General features: G+C 41.1%; 1 protein-coding gene across 2 annotated transcripts in view; it reads right to left on the bottom strand.

Annotated features, from left to right (window-relative positions):
* Positions 1-27674, bottom strand: part of AGRN (agrin) — a 428413-nt gene that overhangs the window by 286832 nt on the left and 113907 nt on the right. Inside the window, exon 3 of one of the 2 annotated variants that reach the window (XM_075279649.1) lies at positions 20260-20280. The exons of the other annotated variant lie outside the window; for it this stretch is intronic. Within the exon in view, the coding sequence (XP_075135750.1) occupies positions 20260-20280 (21 nt within the window). The remainder of the gene's footprint in view (positions 1-20259; positions 20281-27674) is intronic. 2 annotated transcript variants of the gene reach the window in all.

Below are 27674 nucleotides of genomic sequence, written 5' to 3'. Positions count from 1 at the left end.
TTTAATAACATTCCCCCCTAAATAAAGGTTATCCCTAGCTATCCCTGCCTGTACAGCTATCCCTGTCTCATAGTCACAAAGTTCACATTCTCATATGACCCGGATTTGAAATCCACTATTCGTCTAAAATGGAGGTCACCTGATTTCGGCAGCCAATGACTTTTTCCAATTTTTTTCAATGCCCCCAGTGTCGTAGTTCCTGTCCCACCTCCCCTGCGCTGTTATTGGTGCAAAAAAGGCGCCAGGGAAGGTGGGAGGGGAATCGAATTTTGGCGCACTTTACCACGTGGTGTTCGATTCGATTCGAACATGGCGAACACCCTGATATCCGATCGAACATGTGTTCGATAGAACACTGTTCGCTCATCTCTATCGATTACCTTAAGGCTATGAATGTGGAGGTTTACACTTCTTACAATAGCTGTAGGAGGGCTCAACACAACGGGGTTTGTAAATCTTTACTTATACATGAGCAATTGTTTCTTTTACATATTTTTTGTTCAAGTATGGTTCTTTTTTATTCAAGATGGATTTATTTTATTACTAAGACTCCCTGTGCTTTGTCAGCGTACTAGCTATGTTTTTCACAACTAGCACCCTGAACCATTTATTTATTTATATTCTTTTTTATATGTAAATTATGAGCCCCATATAGGGATCACAATGTACTTTTTTCCCTATCAGTAGGTCTTTGTATGTTCTCCCTGTGTTTGCATGGATTTCCTCCCATTCTACAAACTCCTTGCAAATGTTGTCCTTGGCAGGATTCGAACCCAGGACTCCAGCACTGTAAGGCATTACTAACTACTGAGCCACAGTGTTGCCCCATGAACCATTTATTTCTATGGTCACATATACATGAATTATCACAAGCCTGTGTATGCTCTGTGAGCCCAGGGCAAAACTCCTGACAGGTCCTATGACTGTCTGTTTTGTAGCCGGGGCTCACTGAGAGCAGTGAATGGGGCCATAGAGTTATAGGCAGTACATGGTTTTCATCCATGTGTCATCTATGCCATCATATCCTGGCTACGTGCTTACAGTCTTGCACATGTAACCTAAGAATGGCCTTTTGTCCTGTGCTATACATATGCCACAATGCAAAAAAATCTTATGCGTATGAAAAACTTCCGAAAAGATGATAACAGGGAAAGTTAAAGTTTCTCATGTTTGATCCTTCAGGTCTCCAGCAGAGGTGCTTAGCATCACCTCCCCACACATGCATGCTAGGCAGAACCCGGAGTGTATGTAGATGGGGGGAATTGGGTGGAATAGCTGTCAGCCAAACAAGTATTCAATCTTGAACAGATTTTCCAGAGTTTGTGGAACTATGTCTGTGTCATAGTACTGCTGCTCAGCTGCCATTCACTTCATAGATGGCATACATTTTGCCTGGGCTCATTTCTTTCTGATTCTTTAGTTTTTTGGCTGAGATATGAGCTAATCTCTTTGTCTCTTCATTTTCAGGATCGTTTCCAGAGATTAAACCTTACCGCCATTGTAATGTTATCGCACATTTTAATGATATGTCATGACATTAGGCAAATAGAAAAAAAATATTTTTGTATATTTAGTGCTCTCTTATACTTAGGAATGTACCTAAAACAATCAGTCAGCTTTACTTCTCCTTTAGCCTGAGAACTGAAATAATTTCCGCATTTCCCCTTCATCTCAGTTTCATCAACTGGCTGTATAAGTGATCAGCGAGGAGGACGAGGGAATGACACAGTCCATAGACTTACATGGAGACCATTCCAAGGCAAAGGTGAAACTACTAACATACAACCTATGATATAGGTCCCACTTACCTGTAACCCCTTGTATAACTGCTTTACATTGCCAGAAACAGATTACAATGTACATGATTGACATCCCCAATGCTCCTTACTGAATAAAAGAGTCAAACATGATATAAATATATCTGCTTTTACTTTTTCCTACATATGGTTCTAGAAATGCTATTGTGAGCAGAAGATCTATTTTATCTACATCCAAGCATTAGTATGGCATGAGCTGTCACATTACCAGCTGTACCGGAAAAGAAAGATAAAGTAAAAGACAACGCAGAGGAATCGATTGTCTAGAGGCAAATAATCACCAAATTATAATTATAAGGCAATGCCAAGAAGAGTAAGAGAATTACTATTGGCACTCATCACCAATGGAGGCCGGACTATCGTAGCTTTGCCAATGCACCCCGTTAAAAATGCTATATGAGTGCCTATCTATTTATGAAGCCATAGTGTAAGCAGAAAAAGTTGGATCTGTATTGTTGTCAAAAAGGGTCTTGTGAAATAAACAAAAAAAAAAAAAGCTGCGGGAAAAACCGCGGCGCGGTGCTTTAGACAGAAAGTTCACAGAGGTTTCCTCCGCGGGCTTTCTGTCTCTATTGTACCTATTCTGTAGGCATAACTGAGATGCTGTGATTTCCAAAAACGCACAGTTTTGCGTGTCTGCACCGTGGTTTTTACCGCAAAGTGGGCATGAGATTCGCTACAACCCCATCCACTTTGCTCTGACTGTAAAACACCACAATTTGTCTGTAGGCAGGTTATTCCCCCCTTGTACCTGAAAACACATGCATGCCCAGCAAAGTTGACAGCTATCCTGTGCATCTAGCCTTAATCTTAAAATTGATTCTCAGCTGATAAAAGATACAGTAAGGGTCCACTGACACAAGTTTTTTGGCGCTGAATTCGTGTTAGAATCCACGTGGAAAAAACGCCTCCCCATAGAGTTCTATGGTTTCTGCTAGCTTCCTTCAAGCGGTTTCCGCTGGCAAAAACCAACGCAGTCAATGGGAGGCGGAAAATCCACGTGGAAAACCACGTGGAAAAACTGCTAGTGGTTTTTTCAAGGTCCTTACACACTGTGCTGGAGGATTTTTCCTCGCCAAAAAACTGTACTCCCGTTGACTTCAATGGGTTCCTTTTTCTGCTAGGAACCCATTGAAATCAATGGGAGGCCTTTTTTTCAGCGCTGAAATTCCACATCAAATTCTCTGCTGCAACATAGAGGCAGTTTTCGAGATCTGCCTAGGATGGTAAATCCTGATATCTTGAAGTTAACATCTAGACTACAAATAAATGTGTCTAAGTCTCAGAAATTCTTTTGATGTTACCTTGCTCTCCAGGAAGGATTTTTTTTTTAGTAAACTATCCTTTTAAATGTCATAACTGGTGCCTTAGCTAAGTGTGCATTCCTTGGCCAGGGTTGTGATGGGATTGATCAATATGTAATACTCTCCCTCCTCCCATCTTTCTCAGCTCCAGATGGCACTTAACTTTCAAATCCATATCTCTCTGCATTTCTAGCTCGCTCCAGAGGTGGGCCATTTTTTCCAAGGCTTTAAATCTCCTAGGGTTGTAAAAACCTAAATTAATAATAATTACCCAAGAAAGGAATAAAGCAGGCGGAGAGAGTTGCGTGCTGGAGGCAGCTGCCTCTGCTGCTAGAGTGCTTGGAAATAAACACATTAGAGACGCTTATAGGAGGAAAATTGAAAGGGGGGACCATAGAGGACGAGCACATTAAGTGTTCAGGAAACTAAGGAACATATCATGCCCGGATCTCGAAAGAATAGAAACTCCCCAATTGGTCTAAGACAGAAAAAACCATCTTGCTGAGGACAATGAAGTGTAGAATGAATGATTCTTTTCTCTGTAAATGGTGGTGGAATCTCAGTGTCCTTAAAAGTCCTTACTAAAAGGACCTGCACTACTACATCATGGACAGATTTCAAGGCAACTTACTAAATGTTCAGATGGCTTTTCTACAGAACTTCCCATCTGGCCAATACATGCCTTGTATATTGTATTTTTAGCAGGCTTTATCACTAACTCTCACTTTTCCATAAACTGGTGGGTGAAGAATAGTTGAATAAGGCAGAGCAGAATTTTTTGGTTTCTCCTTGTGCATCATAAATAGAACATGGAGAAAGCAGAAAAATTCTGCTCAGTATAACTCAAAAAAGCAACAAGGAGGACATTACTAAAAGGGTACTGATGTGAATAAAGCACTTGGAGTGTAATAGAACTGTAGCAGCGTCTCTACCAGTGTGTTTAGCTTCTTCTCTCTCATTCAGTATTATCTCACATCTCGACCTTCCCTCTCCATAGACTTTTAATGGTAGCTTTGATATTTTACGCGACTGCCGTTCTCCTAAAACAGATTCAGCAGAGATTGCAAAGTGAATAAAGATTTAGGAGGGGGCGGGCAAGAAGGAAAAGCCTGGTAAGTGGAGAAATAAGTATTCCTCTCTGAGAACATCTATCAAACAATTTCTCATATTCACTCGATTGTACCTGCAAAAATAAACAAGGTGTCTGTAACAAATGGAGACTAGTATTGTTCACTCCTTGTACTGGAGCCTACATTTAGGAAGAACCTCTCAACCACTGTCAAGTCTCTTATTTTATTAGGACTCTGTTCAGTCTATTAAGACAGGGATTTCATATGCCAGTCTATATAAAGCGCCCAACATGTGCGAGGCATGACTGATTTATCAAGAGGCACCGGCCTCGTAATAAATCAGGAAAACACCCGTGCACCAGAATGGAAATTTGCTGTATGAGGCTGTTGCCCCATGTTGCAGAAATGCAGCTTTTTTGTTGAAGATTTTGTGGCGGTTTTTTGAAATAAAACCAAGAATGGCTACACAAGAAATGGGAAAGACATAGGAAGTTCTTATACGTCTACCTTCTTCTCAATCCTCTCCTGGCTTTGGCTCAAAAAACTGTCACAATAAAAGCTGAGTTTCCGCAACATGGGGTTTCAGCCTTACTTGCACCAGAAAACTGGCACAAATTATAATAAATATATTGGGCAGAGGCGTTACTGACCCATCCTACACTCAGCCCAGACCACACTCGTGGAAAGTGGCAAGCAAGACGCTGCTTGGGGGATGGGTCAGACCTTTGGCGCACAACCATGCACCACATTACCACATGTGTACACCAGAAAACTAGTATAGCTGTGTTGATAAATATCCTCCATTAATTCTGGAAAAAAAACAAAAAACAGCAGATATAATGTGTAGTAAGTGTTCAATTCTCACGCAGCGTCACCACAGGGGAAATAAAGCACTGCATGGGGCACATCAAAACCATTGGACATTTCCTACAATCCAATAGAAGCTGCACCAGGCAGAGCCCATGCACAAGAGTTCCTTTCATCTAATCCTGGACAAACCCTTTAGTAATTATTTCATATTTTGATGATATCTTGGTTAGAATATCATGAATTTTTGAAATCTATATTTTTATATATATCTAACAGACACATATTTCTATGTACATATCATATGATTTCCATTAACCATTAGATAGCTCACTCACATGTATTACAAGGGTTGGCAACCGGTTCTGTTTTTCCATGTACAGGTGATATTAATATGATAGAAAAAAAAACCTAGGTGTCAAATCTGGAAGTATCAGGAGCAACATGAGACACTAAAAAGGAAAAGGAAGGAGGGGGCTTTCATATCTATAAATACACGGCTCGGGAGCGGTGCCACTGCGAGAGCAGCGATGGCAGGCTGGAAGGAGGAGAGAAGATGCCAATTAACAAGATGAGGAGTAATTGGTGTTTGCTAGCAAATGTTTCCAAACTGCAAACAAAACCTAAATACAAACACATGCCAGGCGTAGCGGCAAAGAGAGACTTAAAAAATACTTTTAATCCTCGCTTAGATGTATTTCGCCGTTCTTGGTATTCGCGGAGTTCACAGACGCTGCTGGCTAATTGATATATATCTGAGAGTACACAGTGTGAGCGCTTTGTGCCACTGTCCCCTCCTCCCTCCCTTAAAGGTTTATGGCGTACCGATTTACTTGACAATAATGGTATCTGAATGGGAGGGAGAGAGGGAGATCCCGCTCTGGATTCTAATTATTTTCATTTAACACTTGGCAGAGCACTGCACTTAACCCCTGCTGAGAACAGACCAGGGAAAAGATGCAACAGCAAAACAAGAAAATAAAAAGGATTGAGAAATACAGGCGTAATTCCATGTTATTACACCGGGCTGCAATGTGTTGCAATCTCTAAGGATGGATAGAGCCGCATGGCGTGCGTAGTGATAACAAGGTCTCCTCCATTCCTACAAAACATATCTGCCTGAAGGATGCGCATTGCAAGTAATGAATTAGGTAATATAATGTTATTACTGTAAATGTTCCCCTTAGCTGCAGGAGTGATATCTTCTAGGTCTGGGGAAGTACTGGTACTTATTGAGGAGATTCATATGGCAATGCTCCATGGGAAAAAGTATGCAAATTAGCTACCTTGTGTTTATGTACCTATAGGTGGCGCTAGAGAGATATATTTATTCTATGTGGAGAAGAGAAAAATTCTAATTCTCAGTGTTATATCACTAGTCCATCCTGACAGCCTGGAAGCTGGATACAAGTTATAGACTGCCATAAACTGCAATATGTATCACAGTAAGGCTGAGTTCACATCAGCGTTTGTATTCCGTCTGGGGGAGTCTGCTTGAGCCCCCCCCAATGGAATACTGAACGCAACTGCAAGCGGTGTGCCAGTGACAGCACACGGACCCCATAAACTATAATGGGGTCTGTGTGGTTGCCGCCAGATCTCCGCAGGGATCATGTGGACAGGAAAACAGTTCACAATCTACTTTCCTGTCCATATGATTCATGCAGGCTGCACGCGGCAAGCACACAGGCCCCATTATAGTCTATGGGGTCCGTATGCTTTCTCTGCAAAGCGCTTGCAGTTGAGTTCGGTATTCCCTTTGTGGGGGTCCCCATGCAGACTCCCCGAACGGAATACTGAACGCAGATGTGAACCAGGCATAAGGGAAGAGATCATTATTGGTGGAGGCCCCCTTAAACTATCATAGTACTCATATGTATGCTACAAGCAAAGCTTCTACAGCAGGGGTAGGGAACGTACGGCTCTCCAGCTGTTGCAAAACTACAACTCCCAGCATGCATACTGGCTCTGCTGTTCTGGGAACTCCCATGGAAATGAATGAAGCATGCTGGGAGTTGTAGTTTCGCAGCAGCTGGAGAGCCGAAGGTTCCCTACCCCTGTTCTACAGGCTCTGCCCTAAGAACACCTTAGTGGATTTGTTTTTTTTCTGGAGCGTACCTTTAACTATCATAGGGAACATGTACTGATAGTAGAAGAGTAACACAAGTAAGGGGCAGTGAATTGTAAGGGTAAGTTCACTCGGAGATTTTTGATCAGGATTTTGAGGCCGTATCCGCCTCAAAATCCTGACCAAAAAGACGGCTCCCATTGAAATCAATGGGAGCCACTTAGGTCTTTTTTCTGGGAGACGTTTCTTCTGGCTCCCGAAAAAAGAAGCGAGATGCTCAATCTTCAGTCCAAGTCGCCTCGCGACACTCCCTCTTCCAGACTAGGCCCATTCATTGGGTCTAATCCGGAGCAGAGTGCGCAGCTGGATGCCGATGCAGTGCACCGGCTTTCAGTTGCGGCTACCCAGTTTTTGGATCAGAACCTGAGGCGGCCTCCACCTCAGGTTCCAATCCAAAAAACCCTGTGCGAACTTACCCTTAGAGCACCAGAAATCAGTTTGGTATCACCTGATACTCCTATATGGCATCAGCATTGTGGTTTCCATTATAGACCCATCTATTGCAAGGCAGACACCAACATCAACTGGCGGACCATACCGATTTAGAGTAGGGTCTGTCCATCTTTATAACTGGAAGAATAGTGCTGCATGCTGCGCAATTGTTCTCATCAAACTGGGATGCATACTCGGTCATGCGCAAGGGATCTTATAGAATTTGACATAAATTCCACTTAGAGATAAAAAAAAGTTGTGGGTGTTGCATGCATTTATCTTTTACCTATTTATGTCTAAAAACAAAAGATACAGTTACATTAGTAAGCCTACTTTATTGTGTTAGGCGTATAGTCTTTTAAGTGGGAACTGAAATCCCACAAAGCAAATGTAAGCTATGATATGAACTGAAATACTACTCTTGATAAAAGAAAAAAATAGTATGCAATATTCCTTGCATTGTAACTGAGCCCCCATCCCCAAATATGACCACAGGTTGCCCCATGAGTGCCTCATATGTCTGAGGGTTTTGGCTAAGTGTGTCCTGCCTGGCAAATGGCAATTTCCTCAACAGGGTGCAGTTGGTTGATCACTAATGTACTTAATGCAATGAATCACTAATTAAATGAGCAGAACACAAGAGCACAATGACAATGAGAACGGTAAACCATGCCCGAGGCCCAGATTAATCCATCTCACCATGTTATACAATAGGAGTAATAATTAATAAAAAACCTGTGTGAATAGAGCAGATAATTGTCGGCATTGTCAGCAGATAATTATTCCAGTCTACTTCACGTCGCATTGTCCCTGCTCTTGCCCGCAGCTTCCCCAAAACTCCCTCTCTCCCTCCGCAGCTATTAACACCTTCCAAGCAATCGCTCCTTCCATATTACTAATACAACCGAATGTAATAGCCACTTGTTGCAGTCCATGTTTCTCACACAAATGGAGGATTTTTATTGTTATCATTGGCACCTGAATGTTATCAGCTCGCACATATTCCGCTGCCTGAGGAATACAATAATCCTCCCCCATAACAGTACTATGTAATAGTATGATGCATTATACAACACTTTATTCAATGGCCCAGGAAATGTCTGCCTGGCACTAGCTGACAATTCATTTACAGGTTTCATATTGAATGTCATTTTTATCTGAATGTATCTTTAATATGGAACATGACTTTCCATGAGTTGTACCAAGCTGTAACAGGACCTATAGAAGTGTTTATAGTTATACTGTACCTAGTACTCAACCATATGGTATATATAGTACCTGGTACTGTATACCATAGAATGACACATATGAAAAGCCGCATACAGCAACACCTTGTGGACTTTATACCTCTGCATAGACCTAATGAGAATTCACTTTAAGACCAGTTCACATCTGCGATCAGGTCATTCCATTCGCCTATCCACATGAAATATGCAGAGAGAAAAGTCCTGCAAGCAGCACCTTCTCTCTGCATTGTTCGTGCGGAAACCACATGGACCACATTATAGTGTAGGGGGTATGCCGGTTTCTTTAGGCAACTGCTTTTTTACGCAGATGGATTTCCGTCCGGGGGGTCCCCAAGCGGACTTTCTGAATGGAAACCCGAACATGGATTTGAACCAGGCCTTACTTTGCTAGGAAGATTTTGTAGAACATGAGAGAAATCTTCAGAGATCCTGAAAGTGATCTTGTATCCATCACAGAGGAAATCAATGAGTTCCCTATAGGGGTTGCGCCAATTTTACACATATCCCAGCTGTCGGATCACTGTGAATAATGAGAAAATGGGTCCCTTATACCTCTGCAGTTCTATAGAGATGGAGGCGGCAACACACATACTCAACCCCTGATCCAATCAGACAAGGTGTACCAGGGACCCCGGTTCTCCGGATCATGAAGGTTCCAGTGGTCAGACTTCCATACGTTGTAAACTTTGCACAACCCCTTACACATAGGCACTATAACTAAGCTACAAGGAATTAATGCTTATTGGTTCCCAGTATAACAATGGCAATTTGATGCGAATTACAACTCTAAGCATGGTCTAGGGTCCTGTAATAGTATACTGCTATAACTCCCAGCACTCAGAGGATTTGGTGTATATGGCTACGGATGGGAGAAAAAAAGAGAAGATCGACAACAGGCTACAGGCATGCAATATGAAAATATGTGTCAAACCCCTGTTGGGCGCCCGGAATATATTACCTGTTCTCTGATTAATCAGAACATTAACATGTAGTAAATCCTTACATGACTCAGCGCAGTCATTTAAGCAATCATTGTAAAAGTACATTTTACTTGGGATCCAATGGAGCTTCTGATGAGTAGCTGACTGTTTGGAATAATTGAGTATTTCGGCTGTATGCTGTGGGATAGCGCTTCCTCCCTCAGCACAGCATGTCTATGAATTCTTTCTTTTTCTGTGCTCAACAGGAAGAAAGACAAATTTCACCTTTGACTTATACTTTGGAGAAACACCTGCTCGTGACTTTTCTGGTGCAATGGCGACACCTGCTGGTTGATTTGTAATATGCACATTTCATGCTTTTTATACCTGTATATTCTCCCTTAAGATATATTCCAAGAATCCCATACACGTTGCAGTGACTGTACCTCCTTCATAGCGAACATTGTAGCACATCCCTATGTAGAGTCTCAGCAATGGTGCCAAACCTGGGGTTGTTCAGTTCCTTGAGTCTCTGCAAAGGCACTACGAAGGTTCTTTGGGAAAAACATCACATTTTTGTGGAGTTTTTTCATCATTTGTAAAATACTTCTACAAGATAATACATTAAAGTGTATAAGAAAATATATCTACTTATGTAGCGGTAACTTAGGACGCAAAGTCTGAGGCCTGGTTCACATCAGTGTTCGGAATTCCGTTCGGTGAGTCCACTTAGGGACCCCCCCCCCCCAAACTGAATAAACTGAATACCAAACGCATTAAAAAGCGGTCAGCAGAGATAACACACGGACCCCATAGACTATAATGGGGTCCGTGTGTTTTATGCACAATGTCCACACACATTTTTCTCTCAGCATGATTTGAGCAGACGCCATGCGGAAAACACACGGACACCATTATAGTCATTATTGTCATCCCTTTTGGTTTAATACATTTTTTTTTATAAACTCACTGTATCGATTTTGGTTACAAAGATATTCAGATACTGAACACAACCTGAATCAACATAAACAGAACAAAATAATACAGAGTAAGAAATAAGGTCAACAACAGTAAGCGGAGTGTATGCTGTTTGCACGCAGGCGAGATATACTGCACGCATGCTGCAAAAAAGGCATATACACAGTTTACTTAGGAGTTAGCATTACAATAATATTTGGGTTCTTTACATAGAATTCTGCCATTCCCTAACACTATATTGGGTCAGGGGGTTAAGGGCACCACACACCCCACACTCCCTGAAACCTTTCAAGGCGACCATGGTTGCAGTATATAATGGGAGATAGAAGGCTAGCTATAGGATAGCATTAAGTCACACGTTAGCTATACCTTTATTCTGTCCGCAGGGATGTGACCACTTGGATCTCTGCTGTAAGAGTATTTCTGAAGCTTTTAGTGTCCAGATACTACTGTAATACAGTCTGCAATTGAGAAGATAAAGTTGGTTTTGAAAGCTGAATTTTGATCCTGTTGGAGCCTATTACTGAAGCTCTGGCACAAGGTGACCTGGTGGGAATGGCATTATAGCAGCCTAGGGCATACTGACATGCATTGACGCCAAGTATAAAGTCACTGTCACCCCAAAATTGTACTCTGCCGGCTGTTACAGTCTTGCCTGATAAAGGATGATTATTTCAGGACTAGTTTATTACACATGTTCTAACTTTTTCGATGTCGTAGCAGTATGATGTAAATGCCAAGCTACCAATTTGTCCTTCATTTTCTATATATATAACACTAGGATATCATTTACCAAAATGTAAAGAAAAATAATGTAAAATGTTCCTTTTATTCTTCATCCTGAGAGTTGCATTGCTCCTGTTTCAATGTAGAGAATTTCCATCAATATGAGAAATCATGGATCATTCTAAATTTTAGAGATAACCAATAATCTTCTGGAGGTTAAAAGGATCAGAATGTTGGTGGGGTATTATTAGGATTATTAGGCTCCATGTGGCATAAACAGCTCGGTTCGGCACAATCCACAGCATACAGTCCATGCAAAGTGGATGGCGAATTCCATCCACACATTGTAGAAAAATATGCGCAGTGGAAATGCTGCAATTTCTGTAATGCATTTCCGTGGTGGATTTTTCCCCAGCGCTTTTGGGCGACAGCTCGCTACGTGGGGCCTTAGCCTTAATTATTGTATCAGTCATTACCAAAACAAATACAAATCCACCTGCATCATTTGTCTCTAACTACAACCTGCAGTGCTAGGTTATATGAATAGGCCGCCTTTTGACTGGCCCCTTTCATTCCTGCACATGCTTCCTGAATGTGATTTAGCCCAATGTGGCTGAGTTTCTTTGCTCCTTGCATAGAAAACAATAGTTTCCCGGACGTTTCGGTGGCTCCCAGACATTTGCCAACTCTTACAGGAGTCCTGCAGATTTATGGTCTGTCTGGAAACATGTTGAGTATTATAGGAGAGTTGGCAAGTATTTTTACAGATCCAATTGAGTGCCCTTGTAGCATTCTGAAGACGGAATACATGAGAATATGTTCATATCTGCACTGTCAGTGTCCACCGAAAATCGGCAGAAGAAAAATTCCTACTTTTTCTGCCGTGATATCAATTTAAAAATGCTGAACCCCTGATGGACCCTATGTCAATAAGGTCCAGTGCGTCAGTATGTAACCACCTCCACCAATTGTTCGGGTCACCCATGCCCCCTTTCCGCTTGACTCCGCCCCCTCCGCTTGGCCCGCCCCTTTTTCACGACCCCCGCCCTCGCAGCTCCGCCCCTCCTCGGGGGGGGGGGGGGGCAGCTTTCTGACACCGCTTCAGGCGGCAGAAAGCCCAGGTTCACCCCTACATCTACCAGGAAATTCTAGAGCATGTCATGCTTCTCTCTGCCGACAAGCTTTTTGGAACAGGATATCACTGAGCTTGATTGGCCAGCAAACTTGCCATAGAGAATCTATGGGGTATTGTCAAGATGAAGTTGAGAGAACCCAGACCCAACAATGCAGACAAGCTGAAGGCTGCTATCATACAACCTGGGCTTCCATAACACCTCTGCAGTGCCACAGGCTGATCCCTCCATGCCACATTGCCACATTGATACAGTCATTCATATAGAAGGAGCCCCCGACCAAGTGTTGAGGGCATTTACTGGACAGACTTTTCATTTGGACAACATTTCTGTGCTAAATATTTTTTCTACAGTGGGTCTTATATAATATTCTAATTTTCTGAGATAATGACTTTTGGGTTTTCCTTTGCTGTAAGCCATAGACATCAACATTAACAAAGAAACACTTGAAAAGTTATCTCTGTTTGTATTGATTCAATATAATATATGAGGTTCCGTTTTTCAACTGAATTACTTAAAAAAACAACTTTTTGATGATATTCTAATTTATTGACATGCACTAGTATATATATATATATATATATATATATATAAAATTTACAGTAAATAGCAATAGCAATTTCAATAGCAGTTTATAAATCTATGCTACTATACATTAGGGAATCTGGCCTTTTATTAGTAAATCGGGAAGGCCAAGATAAATGACTACCCATAGTAACCAATTTTAGCGCAACGAATAACATCTCATCTTCTATTTCAGATTCTGCTCTTGAAAAATGAAAGCTTTTACCGCATACTATGGGCAACACAGACTGATTTTCTTTTCGACAGTGTTCCTAAATCTGCCACAAATTGCTTTCAATTCTGCAGCATGAATGGTTTGTCAATGGCATCTCATGCAGAATGATTTTGGTTATTCAAGAACACTTGAACTCAAAGACCTCAACTGTGTTCACAACTAGTCTCCATCTCTTTAACCCGGAGCCCTTTCCAAAGCAAACGCAGGGTAGAAAACATCGGCACATTTGTCAGTTCATTGTGTGCTCAGCAGTTACCAGCTAAACCCTATCATGAGACATTCACGTTCCATCCATGATACTTATACTAAATAATACCTTCAAAGCGAAAAAAATAAGTCAACTAAAACAAACACAAAACAGCAGCCCCCTCCCCGGCCAGCGAGACGACTATCCTAATGTATATTTAATAGGGGAAAAGTGAAAATCTTTCCAGAAAGTGAGTTTTTGTTCTTGGTATGTTTCAGTCGCGGCGCTAAACATTTCCCTTTGATGAATCCGCTCCCTCATCCATTGCCAATTTCTGTGCATAAAACCCCCAGCTTTCCTGACTGCATGTTTTGCTTCTCAAACAGGCGGATGACACCCAAGCCGTCCACAATGTATTATTCACATATCTGTGGGCATAATCCATTATTTGCTACACAAGAGAACATTCATATTTAATGAGGCCCACAAAAGGCGGCGACGTCACAGGCAACAGGTTTTTTTTTCCGCTCTCCCTCGGCTCCCGTCCTTTGGAAAGAAAGAGCAAGAGGGTAATTATGCTTGGTATCTCTTCCCCACAAGTTTAGGTCCATGAATAAAGCATTAGCCTATTGTCATCCCTGCTAACAAGCGGAACAGAGCGTACGGAGACCATTGCAATTCACCGAGCGCTTCTTTTGATAACTTCATAGAGTGGTCGGCAAAAAACCCGACTTCCTACGCTTGCTATATCTATTGGCTTGTCATATATATTATCGTTTCCATGGTTCCAATTACGCATAATGACGGATCTGTACTGCTGGACACCAGCTGCAGAGAGTACTGATGGCTTTTAGGTTCGGGGAACGCATGTCCTTTGGGTGCTCGGCTGTATGTGACCAGATTATCACGCTTGAAGTGCACTCATTTGCTACACAAAAAAGTAACAGGGAATGCACTCAGTGCTCCTTAAGGGCTATAGATATATCCTAAACACTGAGACCTTCCGCTACAGAGTCGAGCCAACAGGCAAGGCGCTTCAGGACATATTAAAACTGAATATGCATATAGTATGAGACACAAAGTCACTCTTACATGAAACAAGCCTACTAATAATGTGTTGTGTGATATTCACAGCTTTAAAATGAAATTTCCATTGCATTTATCTACCAGACATGTTTTAGCATCTTTCATTACAGCTGTCCTAGTAAAATAAGTCACAATGGTGTACGTGTATTTCTATACATGTACTGACAAATGACATGAGTAAGAAAAATATTCTCAATTCTAATGCATTGTTATTTGGCAATACATATGATATAATGGCATTTATATTTGAGATAGGTGTCTACCAAGAGAGGGCAGCATAGAGCTTTCCTCTGGTTTATTCCTAATATTGCCGTTCTCGAAAAAAAAGTGGCAGTCACTTCTATCCTATTGTTGTATATTGCATCCAAAATGGATCCATGCAGCTTTGTAGCAAAATATCACATTCATATATATTCTAGCCTGGGTGGGTTGGGTGCTGGGCTAATGATGGTACCTGCTACATGCCCTCTAATCCATATCCCAAGAAGAACTGGTGTTGAAATAGGGTTAGGAGCAATAAGGTAACACCAGTTCTTTAGTCCTTAATGTGAGCTGTTGACTTGAATTTGCGCACACCAAGAAGGGAATAAGCCATGTCAAGTAAGGCTGGATTCACATTAGCGTTGGAATCTCCATAGGAGACTCCAACGAAGAATCTGCCTAAAATTAGTGGCGAAGAAAGACAAAGGAGGACTTTCAGTTAAATATAAAACCAGGCAGACCCCATTATAGTCTATGGTCTGTGGTTTCTGTGTGTAACCAATTTTTAATGGACAGGATCTCTGTCTTTTGGGTCCCAAAGGACGGAAACCCGATCGCTAGCGTAAACCTAGCATAAATGATATGCTACCCAGTTACTTATAATAAAACACATTTCATCTGCATCTGTACTTGGTGTTGTTTGAGCTGTCGAAAGTACTTCTATATATTTGATGTCTTATAGTTACAGCTTGACTGCTATGTACTCTGGTATAAGATGCTCCATGTGTTATCCACTGGACGGAATATTATACTTGGAGCACAAAAGGAGTTAGTTGTTCTCCTTGACACCCAGTTGGGCCAAGAACTTTAGTTCCATCCAATATAAGTGCCTAAACCCTGCTGAGCTGATTCAGGTGACTTGTGAACATATAAGGAGATACAGCGCTACGCCAGCACTATAACCCCTTCTCCGAATTATTGAGGGACCCAGAGGTTTGCCCTATATTGATCCTAGCACTAAGCCATTACTTTGAGATGAGAAACCCCTTTAGGCTGCCTTCATCTGTCCTTCAGAAATTGAAAAAACTATCTGAAAGTATCTTAGAAGAAACCCCTCTGGACCCACTGTCAGTATTTCCTTTTGGTAAGCACTGCAAGTAGATTTCATCTAATAGTGAAGAGCCAAGAGGGAAATGATAAATTGGATCTTACTGGCGGAAACAAAGATTAAATTCACCTTAAATGTGATTGGGATCATTAACAAATCTCTTACTAAATTACAATTCCTCTCGCTGCCGTCCACTAGTGCACCCATGAAATTGCCAGTAATTGCGTTCAAGGCATCCTCGGCTATTATCTCCTTTATCTCACAGGAAATGAGGCTTACAATGAAGGCAATGTTAGATCTACAGCTCATGACAGCAGTTTTAGTACGTTAAGGTGTGGGATTAATGTAGATTAAAGTAGTATTCTATCTGCACCCCAATAACTGTGCCCAGACCACGACTTGTGTACAAGACACTTACACAACATTAAGAACAACATTGTAAAAAAATGAGTAAATAAAACAAATGCAAAGTCTATTTTTTCACTACCATTTAGCATCTGAAAACAAAGTCTATTGACAGATACGGAAAAAATGAGAAAAATATGGCAATAGTTAGGTAAAGCCGATACACCTGGCCTGTCCCAATATACTTACAGGCTGATTTACCTGTCTATATAAAAATAATTATATAGGTATTTTTGCATCAGTATGTTTATGCTCCTATTAAAGGCCCCTATGTGGCATAATTATTGGTTTTGGAGGCATTAGGTCCTGACAGACACCTTTTTGGCTAAGGCCCCACGTAGCAAGCCCCAGCCAAAAAACTCTGAAGAAAAGATCACGGTGGAAATACAACACAGTTTTTCCTGCAGAGTTTTTCACAGACAGCTTGCAGAGTTTTCCTCTGTGGGCTTTCTGTCCCCATTATACCTATACAGAAAACACCAGCATTTTCATAGGTATAATTGACATGCTGTGGTTGAAACAAACGCAGCTTTTCCGTTGCATATATTTTTCTGCAATGTATGGATGGGATTAGCTAGAATCCCATCCACTTTGCATGTAATGTAAACACTGTGTTTTTTGCCAATGTGTTTTCACCGTGGCCAAATTGCAGCGTGTACGCTATGTGGGATCCCCACCTTAAAGCCTTTACATTAGTTGCTTACCCCTGCTTCACATTAGCGTTTGGATTCCGTCCGGGGAGTCCGCATGAGGACCCCCCTCCCCAAATGGAATACCAACACAACTGCAAGCGCTGTGCAGTTAAAACACAAGGACTCCATAGACTATAATGGGGTTTATGTGCTTGCTGCGTACTGCCTGCACGAATGATTCATGAGGGAAGTGTGCAACAAGCACACGGACCCCATTATAGTCCATGGGGTCCGTGTGCTTGCACAGCACAGCAATTGCGATTGTATTCCATCCGGGGGGGTCTCCATGCAAACTGTAACCGGGCGGAATACATACGCTAATGTGAACCGACCCTTAGAAAGCAGTTAGAAACATGCACAAATAATTTAGGGGCCCTTGGTCAATCCAGCTAGCAAAGGCATCCCTTGAGGCTCCAGGGCCTCGATGTGTAATATGTAACAGAGCTCCATGACCTGCTACAGTATGTTCTATTTACTGTGTTCCTATATGAGAGGTAGTTGGACACCCTCAGACACCTGGACCAGGGTGTGACTGCTACCACATCTTTTTTATAGCTGTCCTGCCATCTACATAAGAAAGCAGAATTACAAGAAGCTGCTGCACCGTCTTCCTGCAGATTTACAATCATATATGCCTACGAGATGGAGTTATCTTACCATACAAGTGGATGGATTTAATGCAGTATAGCCTGTTATGACTAGACATAGTATCACAGTACTCACTGCTGTGTAACTTGCATGATACTGAGAAGTTTGATACTCTCCTGCTTGATATGTGCGGGTACACTGTGAGCATATGATGCCATGTTCGTTTCAGCATGGAACAAAGAGGCAAGACAACATTATAGCAATAACTGGAAGAGGACGAAACCGGCACTAGCAGAGTAAATGTAAAACCTTCTGTCTTGAGTCTGTTAGCAAACAAGAAATAATTATATCCAGATTGTTATTAGTATAAATATAAAAACATACAGTATCTGTTGTATCTATGTCATATATCATTAAAAAAAATTACATATATTCGTTGCATTAGGCAACAAGCAAAAAGTACAATAAAGAGTAAAAAATGGTACAAAGCACCATAGAATAAAAAATTCTAACAAAAATAGAATGTAGGGAATTTATTAAGATGGGCGTTTTGGATGCCTTCCCACCACTGATTCTATATGCGCCACCTCGAGAGGTTCTATGCCCCAGAACTGAAATTTATGCCAGCTAGGGACTATCATATAATTCTGGTATAACCCAGTTTTCTGGTGTGAGGCATAGTTAACTTGATCCCTGCAAAGCTTGACCCACTTTCGAAAAAGTGACGTTCGGGGTTTAGAAAGGAAAATGGCACAAAAAAAAACACCCATGCATCAAAGATTCACCACATCTTTGGTGCGTCTATGACTGTTACTTGGAGAAGAAGGAACAGTATAAGTTCCCTATTGTATACATTTAGCTGCAATACCAGAGACCACACAGCCCTTTATTTATAAACCCCTTTAAGGATCTGAAGAAAGGGCTATAACAAGTGTGACATGATCATTCTTACGTTGGGTTCACACCAGCGTTCGGGTCTCCTTTATCAGGTTTCCATCTTCTGCATGCAGCAAAACCGTTTTTTTTTTTAAAGCGGACACAGAGTACTGCATGTCCGACTCTGTGTCCGGTTAAAAAAAAACGGTTTCGCCCCGAAGAACACAAAACGCTCACCGGCGCTCACAGCCGGACACTTTTCAAACCCATTCAAATGAATGGGTTTGAAAGATGCCTGCAGGTTTCCGTCTCCTGTGCAGTTTTGTGCAGGAAACGGAAACCTGCATAACAGAGTCCCAGGCGCAGATGTGAACGAGCCCTGAGTCGCACATACCATGTCTACTTTTTCAACAGTGTAAAAATAGGCTACATGATATTACACTGTGCCAGATTTATTACTGAGGCTGATGCCAGGTGATGGACTTGGTGCATCTATAGACTTTCTAGTCTATAGGCTGTATTACACAGTCAGGCAAAATGTTGATCCAAGAGAAACATGATGGCATGACCTATTTTAATGGATCTCTCAATACACTCAAATGTATGAGGGATCAGTGAAAATGGCCGACCCATTGGTGCAAAACAGCAGTGAAATATGTCCATTTTTCACAGCTATTTTGTACCACGGTCATGTGACTCTAGGGTTTGCAACATAGGTTGGTGATTCCACCCATTCATCTGCATTGATTATTGGCAGCACTATCCAGTTGCACCCAGCTGACCAGCTAACGTTCCCTTGTTAGGCAGCTGATCCCCAGCACTATTAAACAGTCATTATGAGCAATGAGCGTTCCTAATACGCTCTTAACCCTTACCTGTGATGTGATCTGGTTAAATAATATGGTAAACAGCATATAGACAATTTTTTAGATTTGAATTAAGACAGAAATCTTGCACATTTAGCTTAGTAAATCTGTTTAATTGTGTCTAAGTGTATAAATGATACTACGAATATGAAATAAACTATTTGTAATGCAAACAACATTGGGAGTCATGTATCAATAGTCTTTCTTATTGCTACTGTGGCAATACAAATAGCCACATAGGTTTCCATACACATGCATCTTTTTAGCCGTAGCAAATTGCCAAAGTAAGTGATAACTTCTTGTCTGGGTCCCACACACGGTGATCCGGCCTTAAGTAGAATAATAAGTTGTCATATCTGCCACATTATAGCAACTGCCTTTCAATGTAGCCCTATTTTTTCACGTATGTTTTGAATATTTGGCATATGTTTCATTTTAAATATTTTCTAACATTCTTTAGAATATTAAAATTTTTGACTATATTGATACATGAGCCTCAATGAGACAAGTGTGACATGTAACTATATGCTGTATGTAATGATATGCATGTAATGGATCCTTAGCTGAATTGCTATACCATTAAAAGTTGAACTAGTAGAAATACAAGCTTGCATTTGGTTCAGTCGGCTATATGAGTCATTTATTTTTTTCTTATTTATCTTATCGTGAAAATGCCACTGCATGTTACAAGTTATTTTTCTGGCAATTCAATGGTCACGTCCACCTAAACTCTATCACTCCACAAAGCAAAACAGCCAAGGATTGTGATCCGTCATTTGCAGAATGGAGATAAGCGCAGATGAGTCGGCACATTTAATACTACATCATGAAACTGATGGGGAGGTGAAAAATGAGCATGGGAGACGCAGGGTGACAGCCCATTACTTACCAGCACTAAGCCTCCTGTGCTCTACAGAAAGCAGGTGCATTAAGAAGAAGAGAAGAAAAAGAGTTAGTCATATAGCACAAAATAATAGCCCAAGTACACATAATTCACTTTGCAGATCTCTGGCCATACTATTAACAAATTGTGCAAAATCAGCAGAGCATCAAGTAATCGTATCTTGGCTGTCATTTTCCAAGTATGTGCCAAAAACTGAAGCCATCAATAAGTGGCAAGAAAATCATAATTGTTCTTACAAGGATTCAAATGCAAATCTCATAAAAGATTGAGTCACTACAAAAAACTTTACTACAGTGGTCCAATGTCAGAAAGTAGTTTTTACCATTCACTCCAATAGCGACTTACTAAATTCTACTGGTCGCCATTGATGACAGACAACACTTTATCTCTGCTCTGCTATCAGACATGTCCTCATGCTATAGCTGGATTTGTCTGGTAGATAAGAATTATGTAGAAAAGGCTAAGAAACCCACAAACATCCTCATCTTACAGATCCTTCTCTGCTCCCATTCCAATGTTTCCAGCCATTCTGTACTTGCTGCGCCCCCATGACATATAGAAAATGACCACTAATGTGTGCCTCAGGCCGTAATTGGCTACGCACTTATCTCCAGTGTGTCAAGAGGGGCCAGAAAGTAGAAAATGCTGAAACAAGATCAGTAAGTTGACTACTATTTTTTTGGCACTAGCCATGAATGGAGAACAAAAGTACAGAAATAAAAACCATTTGTAATGTTTGTCCTCATTCCTCAGGCCTTATTGGTCATGGTCATGGTACACAACTCGCTTTTATAGGAAATGCCGACGTGGGCACACGATCACTGATCTGCCGCTGGACTACATGAAGCAGTAAGCCTTCCTGGCTTGCATATCTCTGTGCTATTAGGCTGAGTTCAGGCTGAGTTTTTTGGTCCGGAATTTGGCCACCTCTGATTCCGGACCAAAAATGGGTAGTCCACTCCAGATTAGACTCAAATGAATGAGCCTAGTCTTCAGGCCGATGTCCGAGGCTGAATCAGCCGTGGAATCCACCTGAAGAAAGCACAGGTCGCTTCTTTTTTACCACGTGCAGGAACAAACCGCTGGCGGAAAAAGGAGATGACCAGAACACATTGATTTCAATGAGAGGCAGTTTTTTGGTCAGGATTTTAACGTGGATTCCGTATCACAATCCAGACCAAAAAACCCTGTCTGAACTCAGCCTTAGAACAGAGCCATAATATTGGATCTGGCTACAGTAAGAGAAAGCTGGATAAGTAAATGCAAACCTGTATCCTGTTATACTGTACTGGAAACTACAAATGGAAACTTCTGCACATAAAACTAAATAGTTACCAGGGTCCCTGGTGGGATTCCTTGGACGCTTCATTATTTGTTCTTATTGCTGTTTTGCTAAATGATTCAAGAAACCTATTTAGAAGCATTTTCTGATCATATGTTTTATTATTGTGTAACTGAATCCTTCCTTCCTTATCCTGTTGTGCCAAATAAAAGCTTTTTACTTCCATGTATTATGTGGGAACAGCATCCAATTGATGCTTCCAAGAAACATAATGGCCCAGAATTTAATACTATACTGCTATACAATCCCGCTGCTCTGGGTCATACTGCTTCGCCCACCTTCCTCTTGTTACTATGTCCGACAATAAGGCCATCTTAGGACGACCAATCTATTTTTAACATTTGGTAATTCTGCTGAAATGACCAAGTATTAAAGTCCAGGAATTGGAATCAAGTTTAGAGATTAATTCTTGTTTCATAGCTTTAAAGAATATTCCATATCTGTGACAGTGGCATATTTAAAGGGATTCTACCATTAAACTACCTTTTTTTCTAATTACTTCGTCGGAATAGCCTTAAGAAAGGCTATTCGTCTCCTACCATTAGACGTGGTCTCCGCCGTGTCGTTCTGTAGAAATACCGGTTTTAACCGGTATGCAAATAAGCTCTCCGCAGCAATGAGGGCGGGCTCCAGCGTTGAAAGGCCGATGAGTGCATCCCCATTGCTTCCCAAGAGCTCTTTCCAGCGCCGCCTCCTTCTTCTGCAGCAACTCCGCCTCTTCTGGCTTCTCTTGCTCTTGTAGTTCGATACAGGAGCATAGAGAGGCCACCCCAAAATGGCCACCGGCTGGCTCCTGTATTGAACTGCAAGAGCGGCTACCCAAAAATGGCCGGCTGGCGACCATTTTTGGGTAGCCTCTCTATGCTCCTGTATCGAACTACAAGAGCAAGAGAAGCCAGAAGAGGCGGAGTTGCTGCAGAAAAAGGAGGCGGCGCAGGAGAGAGCTCTGGGCAGCAATGGGGACGCGCTCATCGGTGTTTCAACGCTGGGGCCTGCCCTCATTGCTGCGGAGAGCTCATTTGCATACCGGTTAAAACCGGTATTTCTACGGAACGGCGCGGTGGAGACCACGTCTATAGGTAGGAGACGAATAGCCTTTCTTAAGGCTATTCCGACGTGGTAATTAGAAAAAAAGGTAGTTTAATGGTAGAATCCCTTTAAAGGGAAAATACATTCTGAGGCTAAGGCCACATGTTGAGTCCAATGCAAGATGTTGATCTGCAAATATGATGTGGCACTATCCACAGGTTGTGTTAGGTAATACGGCCCAAGCCCACTGAAGCTGATTTGCAATACCAAACACAACCTATGTGTGGCATTGTGGCAAAAATCATACTCACCTGTCCCATGATGCTACGGTGTCCGCCAAGCACAGTCCAGTCCTGCATGATGTCCCTTGGTTGGGAACAATTGTTTTGTCTAATTTATCAAGCATCTTACAGATGTTCTAATCTAAAGAGAATCTGTTTTATGAGAAATCCCCTTTAATGGAGCAATTTATATCTTTATCTCCATTGACATTCTCATGCTTAGAGGATCCCACTGGTTCAAAGTTGGAACACACTCAAAGCTCAAACCAACATCCCAAAGGAAATGGATGATGTGCTTGCAAAGAACACAAATCCCAAGACGCTGACACTTCTAACATTTGGAAATTGAAATTAATGAAATAGTTGTACAAACTAAACAAGGCGTCTCTTTCATGGACAAAATAAAAATAGGCTACTGGAAACGAGACCCCGACCGCAAATCCTGAAATGACTCCATTCCTCAAGTCTAAGCGATATCATAGAATATTAATATGGCAATAACAAATGAAATTATGTGTGGTATTCTATTAAAAGTCATTAAAAAGGTCAAGTACCGAAATTAAGACTAGTCATATGTTTTTGTGAATTAAATCTTACATGAGCAGAACAGACTCATGGGACACCCTTTGTCAAAGCTCACAACTGACCCTACTCATAGGAAGGAAGACATGTTAAAGGGGTTGTTCAGAAATTTCAGAAGTCAGGGAGAAGGCTGGGGAAGAGGAATCATAAAAATAAATAAATAAATACTCACTCATTCCTGGTGATGTCAAAAAGGAGACTTATGTCAGGATTCTTTATCCTGCTGTTGCGCCTTTAACATTACCTGGACAACCTGGAAGCTTTTGCAGTTCCAGAGGCTTCCTGGTTGTCCAGTTAGCAACAAAAGAGGCCTATAAAAGGCCACGCCCTCCTGACACATGTGCGGCCTATTAGCTCTGTTTATTACCTAAAAGCTGCTCTTGACTTAGTATTGATTCTTCTATACTGACTGCTGGTTTTGGACTTTTGGCTTGAATTGCAATTCTGCTACCCTGCTCCCGTTCGGTTTCCGACCTCTAGCTACGTTCCCTGGATTTGTCTCTATCTCCCATTATTGTACCTTTCTTGCCCGCTCTGTTGCTGACCTGTTTGTTGACTATTCTCCTTGGTGAGTCGTGTGTAGATCCGGTGTTTGACTTCTGCTAGTGGTGTGCCAATTTGAAGTACATTTCTGTATGGTGTCAGTTCCTGTCAAAGGATTCTGCAAAGTCCAACTCCACCACTAGGAGTTCTGGTGAAGGCACCGGGAGCCTGGTTTTGACTCGCTCTGAGTGTGGTATATTTAGGTAGCATTTTCTACTGCTGCTGCTCTCCTAAGGCTAGTTCTTAACCAACCTAGTTATTGTGTCCTTGCATCTGAATCATAACACCTTAGCAGCCACAGAAAACGGAACTGGTGAAGTGTTCCTCAGCGTTCAATTGTGGTGCAGGTCTTCCACCAGCAAAGGCATGGTACACACTGGACCAGACAGCAGCAGTGGACACTGGAGCTGTGGACTGGTGAGTATGATTTTTTTTTTTTGTTTCATCTTCCCCAACTTCCTCCCAGATTTCTGAAATTCCTGGAAAACTCCTTTAACACTAAAAGTGTTGTCAGCAACTATTAGAAGGGGTCCAGGACTCCTGTTCCTGATCCAGTATCTACAAAACATTTGACATATCCTGTGGCTCCGTAGCTACCAAGTCAAAGTGGAAAGAGGTTACAGAAGTGTTTCTTGGTCCAATTATTACAGGCAAGCAAATAATTGCAGTAGGAAGTGTGTAATGCTTCATTTCACATGTGGGGCTCTCAAAAGGAGACTGAACACTTGCTACCAGGTTTTCTACAGATTAAAGAAGATTGGGTGCTCAGAAGAAGGACACAAGTGCATGACCCCTTGAAAATGATTTTTCTCACAAACATAACCATATTTACATTTTAAGCAATGAAAGGTTAAGTGCTTTTGCAAACAAACATTGTATAGCATTTTAAAGAATTTAACTATCTTAGTGGTGACAATCTTGTGCCTTAATAGGATGCCAATGAATATGACCACGAATGCAGGCCCTGCCACTTATCAAGAAACCAAGTCAAATTTTCCTTACTGTGGTCGGGATATCTTCATGTACAAGCATTGTCCCTGGATGTTTCTATCATTCTAGTTAGTTTAGAAGACTGAACAAGGGATTGTTGGATTTTATTAGCCACACTAAGAAGAAAATCATCTACAAAACTGTAATGGAACTGGTATAACTTGTGTTACATAGATAGAGTAACTCGTGAACATGTGTCAATATTAATTCTAATTATATCAACCCCAATGGGTTCAGCTTTAGAGGAAGTTTGCGGTTTTCATGGCGGTGATCACTCACTGGCAATTAATGTCCACATTTTAAAGGGTATCATAGCAACTGGGCCTTTCATGTGGTGAATTGGCACTCACTCGGGAAGCTTACCATTGGACGTTAGCGCATAAAGCCACAAACAATGGCAGCCTCTTAAAAGATGCATTGCACAGAATAATTCCATTAACCTTAAAAAGTAGCAGAAACAGGAGAAAGGAGCTAAGAAGAGAAATATCAAGTGTAATGTGCGCAGCAGGAGTCTGGGAATTCATCGACTTGCATTATCCAAGCTTCTTGGCGATTAACATTTTTCCCTAAACTGTCCATGTTTTCTTCCCAGATGACTTGATTTCATTTTTCACTTGGTTGAAGTCAAATGGAGCAATTAGCATAGTCCGTCTTAAGAAAGCGGAGATGAATTGTGATGAATTGTCTTCAAGAGTCTCCACCCTACCTGTGAGGTCTCAGAATACGTATACTCCTAGTGGTGCAAGACTCTGTTCACATTTGGGAAACAACCACAGCCACACGAAATACACAGAATAATAATATCTTGGTATAAGTAGAAGAGGGAAAGATGAGCCTTCTAGATTCTTAGAAAATGTGGCTGCAGTGTTTGCCAAGCCCTGAAAAATGTGCTGTTGACAAATAGAGAAACCACAGATCTGTACGGTCCTCAAAGAACAAAATGGAAGTACCATAAATAGGTTCTAAAATATGTATCTGTATTACAATGACTATGAACTAGTTCCCCTATAACCATCACTACAATATGAAACTAAATTCCCTATTTATTGGCAGGGATAATACAGACCCACATCCTCCATTAAGAAGCCAATGAGTTATATTACTGATGTGCATTAATAATTTTCAGTGATTTCTACTGTAAAAATACTGATATGTGTATTTTACCAGTTATTTAGCATCTTTTAATGCGAGGCTCTTAAATAATAACCCTAATAAGCCATAACATATGTAGTAGTAATTAAAATAATAATGGCCACAAAAATACTAGTGATATAACATGAGCATTATACATTTCCAGCCATTAAAGTAGGGAATTGGTTACTGAAATCTGCAATGATCCTAATAACCACTTGGTGGCACCAGTTTGTACAAGAAAGAATCAAGTTAAGTTTCCAGTCTAGTAAAGAGACAAGTGTGAACATCTGTTGAATGTGAACTGGGAAATGGATTGGTAACGAAAATCCCTTTAATGTGCATGGGATATTGATTATCATTGCTTAATGGCATTTGAGCTTGAAATATACTGAAAATAAATAATGATTTTGCCATATGATTTGTTATTCTTACTGTTGGCGTTGTTAAATGTGGGGTGTCTATAGGGTTCAGCAGGTTATAGCTGTCAGTACCAGTTTGGGACACAATGGGGCAGAATTATTAATTAGATGGAATTATAGACAGTGCAGATTTACAGTAACCTGGGCAGTCTAGGCTGATGCAGGGGGATATATATCACAAATCTTTAGACACCATCTATTGGATAACTTATCTCGGGCCAGAATTTTGTGCGCATTGAGACATCTTAAAGAGATTTTCCAGGCTCCGTTCACCTCAATAGCTTCTTGTGCCTGGTTGCAACCAGATCAGCTGTATGGGTTCAGGTTTCGGATCTCTACCGATCAGATAGTAATGGCCTATCCTGTTCATCAGAATGAAAAATGCTGTTGAAGGAGGGGGGCACGTTTTTTCTTAGAACACCTATTTTTTCGCTAAGCCCCTCCTCAAAAAAAGCGAATAAACCAATGTGGTGCACAGAGCGTTACTCAGCTTAGTAAATCTATCCCATGATATCAGAAGATATATTTATTCTTAGCAATGAATATATAAAAATAAGTAAGAAAGTATAAGTAAGAAAAAATAAATTTGATGAAACATTTACAATACCATTACCGGAATAAATACGCCGAGTGATATAGTGAAGCGCGCGCTCCTCGCTTTCTTTCACATGCGTTCTCTTATAATGGGGGCAGCAATATAATAATTTATCTTATGTGATTTATCGACCAAACTGTAAACTCTTGTAGTAAGCGAAATTTGGTAATTTTTCCCCACTAAATAGTTTAACGTATACAGTATGCTGTCATAGATCTTTTATGTAAAGCATAACCCCAAACTTCTTATTTTACCCTCTGAATCTAAAATGCACAACTATATTTTCTCAAAAAGATATAATCTTCCTGCTACAATAATTATACAAGTCTCTCTAAGCAGAACCATTTTAATAAAATTGATATAGCGCCACCTAGAGGTCAGTGCAAATGGATGATAACTTACACATTAAATAATAGGTTACAGACTCCATTGCATTTGCTACAGTATATTTGCTATGGCATGAGTTTCACCACTGTTTGTAGTCT

The sequence above is a fragment of the Leptodactylus fuscus genome, chromosome 6, assembly GCF_031893055.1.
Source record: "Leptodactylus fuscus isolate aLepFus1 chromosome 6, aLepFus1.hap2, whole genome shotgun sequence".
Classification (NCBI taxonomy): Eukaryota; Metazoa; Chordata; class Amphibia; order Anura; family Leptodactylidae; genus Leptodactylus; species Leptodactylus fuscus.
The sequence above is the reverse complement of the archived record's forward strand: the minus strand, read 5'-3'. Positions and strand labels throughout refer to the sequence as shown.